Below are 16,446 nucleotides of genomic sequence, written 5' to 3' on the forward strand. Positions count from 1 at the left end.
TAAACTTAAATGAATCATTTGACGTATCCTTGAAAAAAGTAGGTCTAGTGAGGGTTGGCAAAATAAATCGTAGCCACAAAAAGATTCACATAGTAAAATAATATTAACATGAATATACATTTCTTCTCACGAGGGGAGACTTCAGTGATAGGGNTAAAAATCAAAAAAATATTCCTTATTCAAATAAAAAGTAGCTTAACCAGCTTTTTCCATACAAACAATTAAAATCATTAATTTATAATATTCTTAAAGTATTTATTGTCGAATTAGATTTGACAATGCTAAATATTAATAGCCACACATGTATTTGAACCTCGTACCGTAAGCATGAAAGGCTCTAGTGTTACCGATTCGGCAACTGTTCGTTAATTTCGTAGCTTGATAAAATTAGCTTTTTAAGCTAACTCAAATTTAAAAATTACTTTTTGACTTTAAAAAAATAAAAAAATTTTAATAAGTTTAATTTCTTATGTCTTATGAACTTTATTCTATGTCAATTAAATTATATAATATTCATGAAAGTCTGTGTATTCCCCTAATAAGATATTTCAAAATAAAATAAAATACAAAACCTAGGATTTTAACACAAAAATAGCATATTTTTGAATACGGTAGCCATTTGCGCATAGAAGATAAGTCGTCAAGACAATTTTTTTTTTTAATTTTATAGTACATGACATAAGCTTTAATTTGACATATGTTTAAAGGACTCAGATTTTCCAGAACATTTTCAAAAGTTAAGTTGAAAAAGTTAGTTTTTGCAAAAAAAGTTGCTATTTTAAATACTCCCTGTGAGCAGAAAGTGTTAGATTTTCAAAAAAAATGATATCAAATGAAAAGAAATTACCTAAGGTTTCAACATAAAAAAATATTATTTTGATTTGTTAATATTTGAAAAAGTTATGGAACTTTTAAGTACAAAAAACATCCCGATAAAGGTGATTTTTATCGCAAACATAACATTTTTTTTTAATTTCGACAGCCATTTGCACATAGAAGATAAGGTGCCGGGACAAATTTTTTTTTTTCATATTATAGTATATAACATAACCTTTGATTTTATATATGTATAAAGGACGCAGTATTTCCGGAACATTTTCAAAAGTTCAGTTGAAAAAGTTCTGTGTTTTATACAATGTTTCAAGTTTTAACGCCCCCTATATAAGGGGAAATTGTCCAATTTTAATAAAAAGTATGCCAAATGAAAGATGTACTTATAATGTATTTAGAAAAAAAAAATTTGTGCTAATACATACATTTTTTGAAAAGTTATAGCATTTTTAAGTTGAAAATTTAAAATCGAAAATTTTAACACGAAAATAACGTTTTTTTTAACTATGGCAGCCGTTTACCTGCAGAAGATAAAGTGTCTGGACANTTTTTTTTTTCATTTTATAGTACATAAAATAAGCTTTAATTTGATATATGTTTAAAGGACGCAGTATTTCCGGAACATTTTCAAAAATTAAGTTGAAAAAGTTAGTTTTTGTAAAAAAGTTGCTATTTTAAATTCTCACAATGAGCAGGTTAAGTGTTAGATTTTCAAAAAAATGATATCAAATGAAAGTAAAATATCTAAGGTTTTAGTATAAAAAAAAAATTTTGTTGATTTGTTTATTTTTGAAAAAGTTATGGAAGTTTTAAGAAAAAAAAGTGAAAAAAAATTACAAAATTTACTGATTTTTAATTTGTTTGGATATTTTCCCATTTGCGGGGAACGAGGGAAAATTTTTCAATTTTTAATTTTCAATTTGGGTAATGTCTTCAACTAGATACGATTTGTGATCTTTTGACGTATTGTTGAAAGAAATCGGTCCAGTGAGAGCTAAGAAAAAGTGGCAACAGACATAAAAAAAAAAACACATCATGGTAAAATTAATACCTTTTCAGCTTCGCATCGAAGCTAAAATAAAAATAATATTAAACTGTGTAAGTTTTGCTACAAGTTCTAATATAAGTTATGCTAAGAATGAGTAAGTTTTGGTTATATATAAGTAGAGTTAATTTTTTCTTATTTAAAAATTCTGCTTCGTCTAAAAGTAAAAATATATTAACTCATCGTTAAACAATTTTAATTTTGTGACATGAGTTTTATAATCAATGTTAAATTATTAGTAAAACCATTATAATCTCCAGTGGTGCTCAAAGAAAAGTTAAAAATATTAAGGAGTAAAAAATTTTTTATTTAAAGTTCTTTTTCTTTAAAATCTAATATATATTTATTGAAATCAGTTTGATATTTCATTGAAAAAAATATCTGAATAGCCTTTCCTTTTTTTAATAATAATTACAATGAAATTGTTTCAAAATTAGGCTTCACATATTTTTAACAATACATTTTTCACATGTGTTATTCTTTGATATTTTATTTATCAGTAGTTAAACATTGTATAATATTAAATAATAATTATTTAATATTATATAACAATTATTGTTATTCCCCTTAAAAATATGTACTTATCACTTGTAAACTAACATTTAATAAATTTTTTTTTGTTATTATTAATATACAAAAATACAAGAATAAGTATTTAATGCACTAAACAATTCTTTTACTAAAATAATTTTAGTGCAAATAATGAAAAAAATAAATATGCAACTGCATTTTAGTCAATAAATTAAATTTATTATAAATACTAATAAGTCCTACAATTAATTAAATTGAGTTAAAAAATGTATGCAAAATAAATAACAAAAATAGTAATCAACAAAATTATAATAAACTTTAATATTATCTTACACGATTTAATGATTGAATACACTAATAATTTTGAGTATATTAATAATAGACATCATTATATAATAAAAATTGATCACTTGTGGCTAATTAATTAAGTAAAATTAAAACTATGTTAAAAATATTATTAATTTAAAAAAAAAAAGAAAACTAAAAAATATTAAACTCAAAGCCACAAAAAATTAATGAAAAGTCGCGGATACGTATTTCGGAAACAATGTTACCATTATCAATGCTAAACACATACTCATATTTATAAATTTAAAAATAAAACATAACTATTAACTTTGGTTCAAAAATATAACGTGAATTTTATAATGTTAAAGCTGATTTAGCCAAACAATAGTGTAATGGATAAATTAAAAATTTATAAAGTATTATAACTCTAAGCATAAAATAGTTAGATAAATTCAGTTTTAAATAATCGTTACGATACAAGTTGGAGTTTTTAACCTTTTATATTAATAAATTTGTTAATTTCAGTAGATCAGAAAATTAACGAAGATTGTCATATCAAATATCTTATTATTTGGAATAAACAAAGGCCTTGTTTTGACTTGTGATAAATAAATACCAAAGAGATTTGCTATCTTCTATCTATCACATTTTTAAGTTCATTTACTGGCGTTCATTCAAGTGTACATTATTATCATGGGAGAAGTTACATAATTATAACAAATATTTAACGTGATATTATTTCGTTTTTTTCTCTTCTTTTCTCAATTTAATGTTTGGTATCGCAAAATTAAACACAAAAATTCAAATCTTTGAAACTTTAAAATTTTACTAATAATTTACTATTAAACATTAATAAGATATTTTTTTTTACTATTTTTTTTATTACAATACTAGGCTTTGCTTAGTAAAAATGTTGGTAACTGTGATTTGACGTTCGATAGCATAATTATCATAGATGGATCCCAATTTTTATGATAAACTCATAGATTCATACATCATATATGAGAAAAATAAGATTATAATTCTGTACTGTTCTGATAATGAATGTTCAAACTTATAAAATTATAACTCTCTTGTAATTTATACATAACTTATAACATTCCTTGATAAAATAAAGTGTTATAACTAAATGCAAAATAGTCTTCTAATATAAACTTTGCGTGGACATAAAAAAAAATTCAAAGTGAAAATAGCGAAAATATATCAATAAATTTGTATTATAAATATATTTAAAACAAATCGACAGAAAGTATCTTAATAAAAGTATGGTTAATAAACTAAACATAATATAAAAAAAGATAATAGTAACTAATAAAATCAATTAATAACAATAACATACGATATTAATAACACCGCATATTAATTATGAATTTAAAAGAAAATTAAATCGTTATAAAAATACATACTTTACAAATTAAGGTACATAATAAACATATGTGCAGAAATGAGTGAATGTCCATATTAAAATCATGCGCATGGACTTAAAAAAAAAAAAAATGCTCGTAAAACGGAGAAAAATGAACAGATTGAATTGATTTTTTTATCATATCTTAGAAATGTCATTGGGCGGGTCTGGTGAAAATTTCAAACTTTAAGTCGTAAACAGCTGGCGTCAGAGAGCGTCAAAAATTTTCAGACCTTTGCCAATAAATTTCCCGGAGTCTGGTGACCTAATACTTTCGTTGGAAAAAAAAAATTGAAAATCGGAACACGCTAAGTAATTTTCCCAGAAAAGCGTTTTTTTCCTTGTCTTATTAAATAATAAGATAAGATACTATACAAAATGGCTATCTTGATATTTTTCGTAAATATTTATTTATTTATTTATTTTTTTTTTTTAAATTAAATAATATGTTATATTATGTTATTTCTATAATCCTAAAGTATGAAAATTATTTAAAAAAGAAATTAATGTTAAATATTAATTGGATGAAAAGTTATTGAATTTGTCATATTTTCATGACTCACTACAATATATATATATATATATATATATATATATATGTATTTATTTCTTTTAAGACAAGTAAATATAATTTACTCAGTTAACTCATTGTTTTAATTAAAACCAATTTTCTTACTTTTAAATATGTAACAAATTGAGCAATTATAGAATTTCATAGTAAGTAAAAAATTATGTTTAATGACGTTTATTTGTTATATTTTTTCTTAATGTTTGAAAAATAAGAACGGGTTTTTTATGAAAACCGTTTTTATGTAGTATGTTGATATTCTCACCTAAAATTGCCTATTTAANAAAATTTCAAACTTTAAGTCGTAAACCGCTGGCGTCAGAGAGCGTCAAAAATTTTCAGACCTTTGCCAATAAATTTCCCGGAGTCTGGTGACCTAATACTTTCGTTGGAAAAAAAAAATTGAAAATCGGAACACGCTAAGTAATTTTCCCAGAAAAGCGTTTTTTTCCTTGTCTTATTAAATAATAAGATAAGATACTATACAAAATGGCTATCTTGATATTTTTCGTAAATATTTATTTATTTATTTATTTATTTTTTTTTTTTTTTTAAATTAAATAATATGTTATATTATGTTATTTCTATAATCCTAAAGTATGAAAATTATTTAAAAAAGAAATTAATGTTAAATATTAATTGGATGAAAAGTTATTGAATTTGTCATATTTTCATGACTCACTACACAATATATATATATATATATATATATATATATATGTATTTATTTCTTTTAAGACAAGTAAATATAATTTACTCAGTTAACTCATTGTTTTAATTAAAACCAATTTTCTTACTTTTAAATATGTAACAAATTGAGCAATTATAGAATTTCATAGTAAGTAAAAAATTATGTTTAATGACGTTTATTTGTTATATTTTTTCTTAATGTTTGAAAAATAAGAACGGGTTTTTTATGAAAACCGTTTTTATGTAGTATGTTGATATTCTCACCTAAAATTGCCTATTTAAGTTTGCTTTATTAAGTATTTAAGTTAAATTATTAATAATTAAGTAAAATATTAAAATTTAGTAAATTTTAGTATTTTTTTACGGTTATAAATAAATTTGCACATTTTAAAAGCAAATATATTATTTTATAAAATTTCAATTTTACTAAAACAGCTAGTTAATTATGTGAGTTCTGTATAAATATGTGGAAGGGAGTGTGTTATCCACTCTACTCGCAAATTAAACAGGTTTTCCGGTAGGTAGTGTCTACTATTCCGGATTTAGTTAGTGTTTATAACGTGTTTATCAATAAGTTTTAAATCTTTAAATACGAGAAAACTACAAAACTGCATACAAGTTCATTGTTAACATTTTAATAATTTTGTCTTAGAATTTGAAAGTATGGTAAGTATTATAATTCATAATTATTTAATATGTGTAATTAATTTTTTTTAATTTCAAGTATGATTACAGATTTTATATTTATTAAATCTCATATATTTAAATATTTATATTATTAAAAAATCCATTATTCAACCTTATTACATTCAATGAAATTTTTTTATTGAAATAGTAATTATTGTGGTTTTAAAAGGATCTTGTATTTCAATTGTTCCTAGAAATTTCAACCGTCGTTTGTGTTCATTTTTGAGACAAATAATGGACAGCAATAATTTGTTCTACTAAAAACATTCAATGCATAATAAATAATTTGGTTTTTTAAAAAATTAATTACTCCTGTCTGTTTAAAATTGTTTAAAACTGGTACATAATTGTTCAAACAGGACTATTAAAATAGTTATTTTTTTTAATTTTAAGTATAAAAATTAAATGTTTAAGTATTATAAATATTAAAATTTCACTAAGTATCTGTATTGAAGTTTGTGAATGAACGTTTTGACAAGGACTTTCCTTATGCGCCAAATTCACTATAAGGTTGAGATACACCCTCCTCTGTCTTTATGTCAATTTGTGTACACATATATTTAAAAAAAATGTTTTAGATAAATTTTAAGTGAAATTGTATTAAATGACAAAAAAGTATTGTGACTATATTTTTATACCAAAATAAATAATGATAATTTACTTTGAAATTTAAAAAAAATTATTTTATCTATCGCTAAAAATAGTGATACAGCTAAAAAAATTTCAACTTTTTTTATTTTTGCTTTAACATGGACAGAAAGACTAAATTTTAGCTACCAAAATTCATAAATTAAGGTTTAACTCTAAAAACTTGCGAATTATTAATATGCCATTAAATAGCATACAATTGACAACGTTATTTGGCTTCTTCGTAAAATTTGTTTTATTCAAGTTATTTTACTATTCTAGGTGGTATCTAAAACTAGATTAAAATTTAGTTTAAGTTTGATAATTAATTTTAAACTTGAATAATAATATATTTATTTGAGCTGGCAAAGATTAAATACTTAGCTCTTTGAATATTGTTGTATGAGTAATTGCAACAATAATTTTACTATATATAGTATTTTATATTCTAGTTACACTTGTTTTAATAGGAAAAACATTTTGTTAATTTAAAAATAATTTTCTGTTTTTTTCAAGTGCTATCATTAAAATACAATTTACTTTGATTTCCAGGGAAAGTTAATATCATTAATTATATTTACGGTTTTGATATTTTGTGTTAAAAGTCAAGAAAGGCCATTTTACGCATCAGGAGGTTCATACCCAAACGTGTTACCTCAGTATTTACAAAATACTACTGATTTGGATAATAGGTTCGGCGAAAATGCTACCACAATAAATTATGACAAACAATGGATCGATTGGATTCATAGTTTACCGCCTGAAAAACAGCCTTTCTCAGTCATTAATGCTGCACACCTAAATAGCTCAAGATATCCACAAAATCCTCAGCAGCTTCCATCGTCACAAACGTCATACCCACAGTCTTCATTTTCCCAGTCATTTACACCTCCTCAATCTCAAGATTTGTCACAAAGATTCCAATCTTCACAGCAACAATCAGTATCACAAACAAGACCTCAATCATCACAATCTTTATCAATTGAAGAACAAAGACGACTTTTAGAATTAGTCCGGCAACAAGAAAATTTAATAAAGCAACAGAGTCAATTAATTTCAAATTATCAACAAATGCAACAGAATATAAGGAATCGTAATAAATAGTTGATATTTCATAACTTAACAAAAATTTCAATTACTTTAAATTATTTTATATAACAACATAATGATAATTCTTTATGATTATGATGTATTTTATATAATTATTAAAAAACTATTATCTAGAATACAAAAAATTTAATTGTTTTTAAATATAATTTATTTAATAATTTAAACTTATTATTTATAATCATTTCATATATGATTTTCAAACTATATAATTCAATATATGTATTAAATAACCATAATTTACATTTTAATAATTAAAATTATTATAAATGTAGTTGTAAAATAATTTATAACTAATATTATGTGTTGTGATTTTTATTCTATAAAAATCAATTCATTTTAGTTATTATCAATAGTGATTAAGTTTAAAATAATTGTAAATTTATTTATGAGTATTCTTAAACCTATATGTATGTGATAAAAACTAGTTACAGTTTTTTCGATTTATTATTATTATTTTTAAGTTTTAATCAATTATCTAGATATATTATGTATTTATAACAGTAAAATATTATAGGTTATCACGTCTTATTTCATATCAAGTTTTGATGAGTAACACTCCGCAACCTATTTTTATTTTATTATCATTATGTGTAATGCGACTTAATCCTTTTTTTGTAGAGGCCTTTAAGGTAAGATAAAAAGTTGAGTATTCTCAACTTTTTATTGTGCGGGATCAGTGGTGCAACTAACGGGGATGCTTTAGCACCCCGGCTCTAGTACCTTGATTTAATTTCAAAACCTATAGTTTCGATCAAGTATTGTTATTTATAAAAATGTAACATCAGTTATTTATATCATTTTAGATAATACGATCTTGTATTGCGTTTAGATTATATTGATATTGTAGTAAACAGAATTGTAATTTTTAGTTTACTGGGACATTTCAATATTAAACCACCGATCAACAGACAATCGTTAGCTGTTTTATGTAGACATCTATAAACCGCTATCATTAATACAGCTAATTTAAATTACATTATTTCTTTTAAATTGACCACTTAGTAAATCGAAAAGTCAAAATAGTATTAACATTTTTTATTGGTTTTATGTCTCGACCTAACGCTTCCTCCAGTCATAAAAATATTATAACTGAATATTACAGATATCACAATAAAATATTTTAAACACAATTAACTTAATTAACACAGTAAATATTTCTAAAGAACATTTTTTTGATACAAATAAATAATTTGTTGGGGTTTTTCTGATTTTTGAATACAAATGAATGATATTATTAAAATTGGAATACTATGGTTCATTACAATAGGGCGGAAGCTATAATGAATATACCTTATTCGTAGTTATGTTCAAATAAAAAATAACAGTAAAAATGTATAATTTTTATAAATATATTTTTGTAATAATCTTTTAATATTTTATTAGAAATATATCTGTTATATTTATGTTTTCTATATTATTTTATAAGTTATAATATTTATTCATTAAATTATTTTAATGTAAAAACTAAATATTTGTTATATAACAATGGATAACAATAACTGTTGTCACAAATTTTTCATATTAACCAGAGATATTTTGCGGGTATACGGCGTATACCAATAAACAATTTTTTTAATTAGCGTGTACTCTAGAAAAATAATACTTATGTACTAGTTATATTGAAGGGTATATATTCATAAATCAGCGTATACTTTAAAATAAAACAAGGATATTATGCGAATATATCGCTGATATTAACTAATATTCTAACTTATGTGAATCATAGATATAAACAATAACTAGGGTTTGGATGTTATTGAACTAATTCTTGAAAATTGATGGCTCTATTCCTCCAAATATGAGAAAAAATGCTAAAAAAAAGTCTACAGTATCTTGATTGTATTGGGGTTTTTTTTTATGTATTCCTATTTAAGTGATTATTTATGGGGAGGATTCGATATCTTGTTAATTATATAATTATTTGCATATAATTGAATAATCATACAATTATATGTATCAAATATCATAAATGACGAAAAGCAGATATACGGCATAACTGTTGAAAAAATTTATTCTTCTATTTACTTCTAAATGAATTAGTTTATAATAAAGAGAAAAATTGAGATGTTTAAATTCACAAGTGTAATAAAAAAATAAGACATTCTGAATACAATTTGTTGACATCAAGAAAAAAATTATTTTATAGCATTTTGTTATTTTAATATTGATTTACACAATACTTAGTTACATTATTAAATGGCCAATGGCCAAANTGATTTACACAATACTTAGTTACATTATTAAATGGCCAATGGCCAAATTCTAATTTTGGAAAAAACGATTAAGAAGTTGATATTATTGAGTATTTGGCATGGAATATTTGGTATTATTCGGTTCAGAATATTTAACAATTAATAATACATTTGTGCTTAAGTTTTAATTTTTATTTGTTATATTATAATAATTATTAATTATCGATAAGAATAAAATATGTATCTTATTTAGATGTAAATTAAATAAATCCCAGTTTGAAAAATAAAATTATAAAAGCTATAGGCTATCCCAAAAAATTTTATTAAGATATTAAAAATTGTATCTATAATTTTTATTTAAAAACATATAATAAGTTATTTATTAATAAAAATAAAGACTGTATAAATCTTTATGTAATTTTAAACACATTTGAATTAATGTCCTGTTTCAATTATTTATAACTAAATTTTAACGAATGAAATAACATAGCTTGGTTTATATGTATTTTTAAGTTTTATCTTACTGGATAAATCATTGAAACTCGTTTGCTGGTTATAGAAATTGTTTACATGGGTATTTCTATCATAAATTTGTAACTGTTATTATTGGCTTCTACTTTTAATGCCATAGGCTAGTATATCATTAATCTTTGATCTTGGTAAAAAATTTGAGTCACTTTTTTGTACAATAATCAGATAATAGGAATATTATGCTGATAAAAATTTTAATACAAGTGCGTTTTAAATTTAAATGGCTTCTCTACTTAAAGAATTTTCGAATTATTTATAATTACTGATGTATAATACAATGAAGAAAGAACCAAATCATGAATTGAAATAAAAAATGTACAGACCTTGGAATAACTGCATAAAAATAAATGATAGTATAATATCATAATTTTAAACGTATTTAGAACAAATTAAAATATTCATATGAATTTACATAAAATAATTCGCTTTGAATATGATAAAAATACCTAATTAAAAAAAATAAAGAAAATAGTAGTGGTTAATAAATAATAACTGTATTACTCGTTTAAAATAGTCAATTGAATTTATTTATCGTTTCTTGATAATGGTATATGATCTTTGTAGGTATATTTATAATTCAATCATTTTGTAACGTGAATAACATTTTTTAAATACTAATAAATTATTATTGAGGTATTTTTAATAAATTAAACTTAATTTTAATAATAGAATGAGCCATTTATAAAATTGATATAAAACAAATAAATAAAATAAAAAAGCTATTTATTTTATATTTGGTACTATTTAGGAAAATTACCAAGTAAGACGAATAAAATAAACTTATTATTATTTTGAGACAGAATTGATTATGATTAAAATATCCTTAATCGTTTGTATTTCAGTACGTATAGTTAGAATATCGATTTTTGTTTGAAAATGTATTAAATTTTTTCATAAAAATGTTCAAATAAAAATTATTATTTTATGAATTTTTATTTTGTGACAAGGTTAAATTATATTTTTAAATAAAAAATAATAAACTTCTTTTAATAATTGGTTCTTGTGATTAAATAATAGTATACTTAAGCCCTAAGAAAATGACTTTTGGTAAAATAGGAGCCATCAATCTTATTTATCTAATATTATTATAAAAGCGTTTTTTAAAAGAACAATATCTTTAATGAGTGTTTAATAATAAATAATAATTATATTTATTGTTGTTAAGATTTGATAGTTAAACATGTTTTATTTATTTTATGTAGGATGATTTATTAGCCGAGGATACGTAATTTTATTGTTTGTTTATTTTATTATTTATCTTGAGATGATGATTAAAAAATTCTTGTTAATACATAAATATTTATTATTATTTTGACTAATATACCAATGGTATTGGACTTCACTTTAATTTTATGAAAAAAAAAGTTAAACAGTAAGAATGGAAATCACTGTATATTAATTAAGAAATAAATGAGAATTATTATTTCAATTTTATACAAAATATTCATGATTTTTATTTTTTTTCGTGTTAAAGTTTTTTTAATTTAACATAATTTTGTCAAATTGTCTTTCAAATACATTTTTAAATAAATTTCATTCATATTTTTTTTATATTTTCATCATATTTTTCAAATTTTAATTCAATTCTGTTCAATTACATAAGATTAAGAAATAAAAATATTGAATAGACGTTTTTCCCCATGACGTTTATTCAATACACTTGATTGGTTGATATTACAGAGTAATGACAGATTTTATTAACACAAATCCTTAAAGGCACATAGTCTTACACCACTGTTGAGAATAAGATAAATTATAGTTCAATTAATAATAGTATGTATACTCGTTATTGTTGATACCAACAATAAATTCTAAGAACTGGAGGTGGGAGTTAAAAAAACAGGGTTTCAATAGTATATTTGTTCTGATTTAAGAGTTATATGAATTATTACAACAAAATCGATCAAATCAAAACAAACTACCTCATAGATACCTAGTTTAAAATTTGTTTTTGTACTATTGATAATGGTAAGTATCATTTACAATAATTATATTAAATTATGTATCAAGAAGTGGGAATACAATAATTTAATTATTTAATATGTTTTTATTTAAGTGGCAGTATAGACATTTGCAGACATATATCTTATATGTCTGTTTAATAGATCTTTTTTTTTTATTGGAGCTTTAATTCTTTACTTCGAAAATATTGGTTTTATTAATTTTTTATAAAAATAAGATGCAACCAAACCAGACCCGTATTTAGGATTTTGGTGTGAAATAGTGACAAATATTTTGGCGCCCCAATTTTTTCAGAATTTTTTTGAAATAATATAAATGAAAAAAAAAAGTCAACATTTTTTTTTACACATTTTTCAAAATCTTAAAATTTTCATCTGTTTAATTTTTTGTATAATATTTTATACTTAATATTTTGTGTTAATGTAATAATATAATATGATGATGATATTATAAGTTTAAATTAATTGTTACTTTTAATACAATTTTTAATACTTTAATTTCTTACAGACTCTCATAAAATGTTAATCATCTTAAACAATTATAAAATATTATTAAAAGTTGTTTTAGAATAAATACTTTTCTAATTATTAGAGATATTATAAAGGGAAATTAAGGGGGTTGACTCTAAAAAAAAATTGTTATGTGATGAAGATATAATATTTTTGTTTAGGATACAATAAAAAAATTATTATCCTTTAAAAAAAAATTTTTTTGAGGTATGACTATAGTTATATCACTGCCAACGCTATAAAAATAATGTTTACACTTAAAGTTGATTTTACTGTTCTCAGGCAAATTTTATATCATTATTAGCGTTTTTAACATTGCTAATATGTGTTAATGGACAAGCAAGACCTTTTTACGCTTCAGGAAGTTCATATCCAATCGTATTACCCCAATATCAACAAGAAGAATCAGATTTGGCTCAGAAAATGGGATTTTCGGGATTCGATAAAAAATTTACTTCTACCACAACATATACTGAAGGAGAATGGATCAGTTGGATAAAATCTTTACCGCGTGAAAAACAGCCTTTCGCGTTAATAAATGCTGAACATCTCAACAATCTCAGAAATCCACCACGCCAATATAAACGTGTATAACTTAACTCGTAATATTTCCACTAGTTAGATTTTCTCATCATTACTTATGCTATCTTTGATATAGATGTGATAATTTTTTATTAGATATCTTGTAAACGTAAAATATCTACAAAAGTAGTACCTTACTTTACAAAAAAATTCAAACAAACAAATTGAAAAAAAAATGATAACTATAGAATACTTATATTTATTGTACACAGTAATATATAATTAATTTATAAACATTGTTTTAATAAAAAAATTTTATTGAAATAATTATTAAATTTTCTATTTAATTTATATTAATTTTGACCACTGGTAAAACTTGTTAGATGATTAATAGAGTGTTACTCTGGGCACCTCTCAAAGATTTTTGATAGATTTTTATTCATCATGACGTATTTTAAAATGAATATACAGGGCGATTCTCTAATAATGAAACACTTAATTAATCGAAAAATTTAAATAATATTAATAATTTTTTTATTTGTTTCTTTTATTTCAATGTTGCTATTCATCTCTTATACTTTAGAAAATTGTAAACATTAATTTCTCAAATGGCAACACTACTAACTATCTAGCTTCTTTAATAGATAATTAGGAAAAGGACTGGTCGATAACAAATTTTGGTGCAGTATTTCGGAAGTTATTATTATCTTGAAGGTATGACTGGAGGAGTAGAGTGGGTTCTGCAATTTTTACAACTTAAAATTTCCCAGCAATACTATTCATCTCATCTAGAAATAAATATGTCAACATCCGAAATACTGATCCAAAATTTGTTATCTATCAGTCATTTTCCTAATTACACATTATTTGTTTAATCATTATTCATTATTTATTAAATAAACTAGTTAATTAGAGGTCTTTTTTTCTTGAGAAATTAAAGTTGACACTATTATAAGGTATAAGAATATAAAGGTATGAACATAAAAATAATCTTTATGATTTAAAAATTAAGAAAAAAGATTGAACTAAAAAAAACAATTAAAAAAATGATTAATAATATTCTTATTTTTCAATTAATCAAGTGGTTCATAATAAGTGAATTACTCTGTATTAATTATTGAAAATGTTTAAATTGTTGAACTATTGCTTTTGTCAAAATTTTGCCAAAGCAAAGTTGCACTCTGAAATGAATTGAAAAATAAGAATATTTCGTAGTAAAAAAAATTATAGTTAAAACAAATAATATACTGAAAATGCAAAACTTCGTCATGAAGTCATATAGATATTTAGTTGTGGATATTGACAATTTTTAGCATTTCTATCTATAATAATTTATCTATAAGTACAAATTTTATATTCATTTAATGGGCTTTAAAAATGATTTCTTAGAAGACGTGCGAAAAAAAACCATTTTATTGGTTTTCTATAAAAAGGATTTCGTTTACCAGAATTTTTATCTGTTACAACTAGTGTTGCTTTTACAAAATATTTATTTACAGTTATTGAATCCGAGACGTTCGAATTGAATAAATATGGTAAGTGTGAATTTTCTATTAGTCCTTAGACTTTTGTTACTTTATGTTTATGCAAAATATTTAATTAGTTTAATATTCATACTGATATTTTTGTGGAACTATGTTTAAAAAAATATGGATTTTTTCAAGACAAAAAAAAGATACAACTATGGAAATATATTATTTGATTTTAGATAAACGAGTAACGATAATATTATTCTGTTAATAGTTAGTCAAATATTATGTAAGAAATAGTATAAAAATAAGAAGTTAAAAAAAAAAATACAATTGACAAATTATGGTAAACATAATTATTTTTAATTATATATAATATAATATAATAGATTTTTTAATTAATAATAATTAAAATAGTATAAAGCTATATCATAAAAAACACTAATTAAATACCCAAAGATTTATTTTAAAAAAAATATTGAATTTAGTATATAACTAGAATATCGAAAAATAAAATATTTTTAATAGAGATCAGGCATATTAAATGTTATGAATCTTGATGCATAATTACCAAAGTCCTAAGTTATAATTTTAAAAATTCAAAGTACTTATTTCACAAACTGAATTACTTAGATTTAAAACTTAAATAAATTTTTTGATATTAGTGTTTATGAAAATAATCAGAAGAGTATAAAATATGAAGTATAAGACATCTAAATAAAATTTATGTTGGCTCACGAAAGAAAATAAGAGCAATAACTAATAATATACTTATTTGTTTATTTTGAACTTAACACAAAATTGTTGTAGGAAAAGTTTTATGTGTTTGTGATAATGGTGATTTATGTAAATGGCCACACTAAACCATTTTTTGTTACTGGAGACCAAAATCCCAGCACATTATCTGAAAACCCTAACAAATATTCAGAGTTGAGTACTTTATCAGAAAAAGGTAGCAATGAAGCAGATAAATCACAGATCAATGAAATGTCGAGATCAACCGCAAATAACTCGCCTCCTCAAATAAAATCTGAAATTCCAATCAATTTCAAGTTACAAAAAGAAAAGAGATGTCAAAAATTGACATCTTTTGTACAAAGGCCATTGTTACAACAACCGCAACTAGAATTGCCTTTGAGTAGTTCAAAAGGCTCATATCTACCATATACTTTACAGCCTTTCCTGATGGAAGAACATACAAAACAGTTAAATTCAATGATGGACGCACAAAAAAAATTAATACAACTGCAACACGCTATAAATACGTAAAAACAACTCGATAACAAGTTTGATAAAAATACAAAACAAAGTTAATTTACAGTAATTCATTTTAGTAGTTTTTAATTTAGTCTTTATTTTATTATAATTATTACAATAAATGTTATAACTTAACTAGTTTAAGCTAGTAAAATTATAGTTATAATTTTACTTAATAAACACAGCAATAAAATGTTTTCAAATGTTGTTTATAAATATAAC

General features: G+C 22.6%; 3 protein-coding genes across 3 annotated transcripts; all 3 read left to right on the forward strand.

The window, feature by feature from the left end:
- Positions 1–5,856: 5,856 nt before the first annotated feature.
- Positions 5,857–9,185, forward strand: LOC126894006 (uncharacterized). The gene is made up of 2 exons (XM_050664624.1): positions 5,857–6,024; positions 7,225–9,185. Exons 1-2 carry the CDS (start codon positions 6,022–6,024, stop codon positions 7,774–7,776), a joined length of 555 nt encoding a protein of 184 aa, XP_050520581.1. The 5' UTR covers positions 5,857–6,021; the 3' UTR covers positions 7,777–9,185.
- A 3,117-nt stretch (positions 9,186–12,302) lies between these two features.
- Positions 12,303–13,787, forward strand: LOC126905972 (uncharacterized). Its single transcript, XM_050686183.1, has 2 exons — positions 12,303–12,473; positions 13,259–13,787. The coding sequence occupies exons 1-2, from the start codon at positions 12,471–12,473 to the stop codon at positions 13,568–13,570; spliced, it is 315 nt and encodes a 104-aa protein (XP_050542140.1). The 5' UTR covers positions 12,303–12,470; the 3' UTR covers positions 13,571–13,787.
- A 965-nt stretch (positions 13,788–14,752) lies between these two features.
- On the forward strand, positions 14,753–16,295 carry LOC126894862 (uncharacterized). The gene is made up of 2 exons (XM_050666163.1): positions 14,753–15,033; positions 15,778–16,295. Exons 1-2 carry the CDS (start codon positions 15,031–15,033, stop codon positions 16,234–16,236), a joined length of 462 nt encoding a protein of 153 aa, XP_050522120.1. The 5' UTR covers positions 14,753–15,030; the 3' UTR covers positions 16,237–16,295.
- Positions 16,296–16,446: the final 151 nt, after the last annotated feature.

The sequence above is a fragment of the Daktulosphaira vitifoliae genome, unplaced genomic scaffold, assembly GCF_025091365.1.
Source record: "Daktulosphaira vitifoliae isolate Bord-2020 unplaced genomic scaffold, ASM2509136v1 Scaffold_1, whole genome shotgun sequence".
NCBI lineage: Eukaryota > Metazoa > Arthropoda > Insecta > Hemiptera > Phylloxeridae > Daktulosphaira > Daktulosphaira vitifoliae.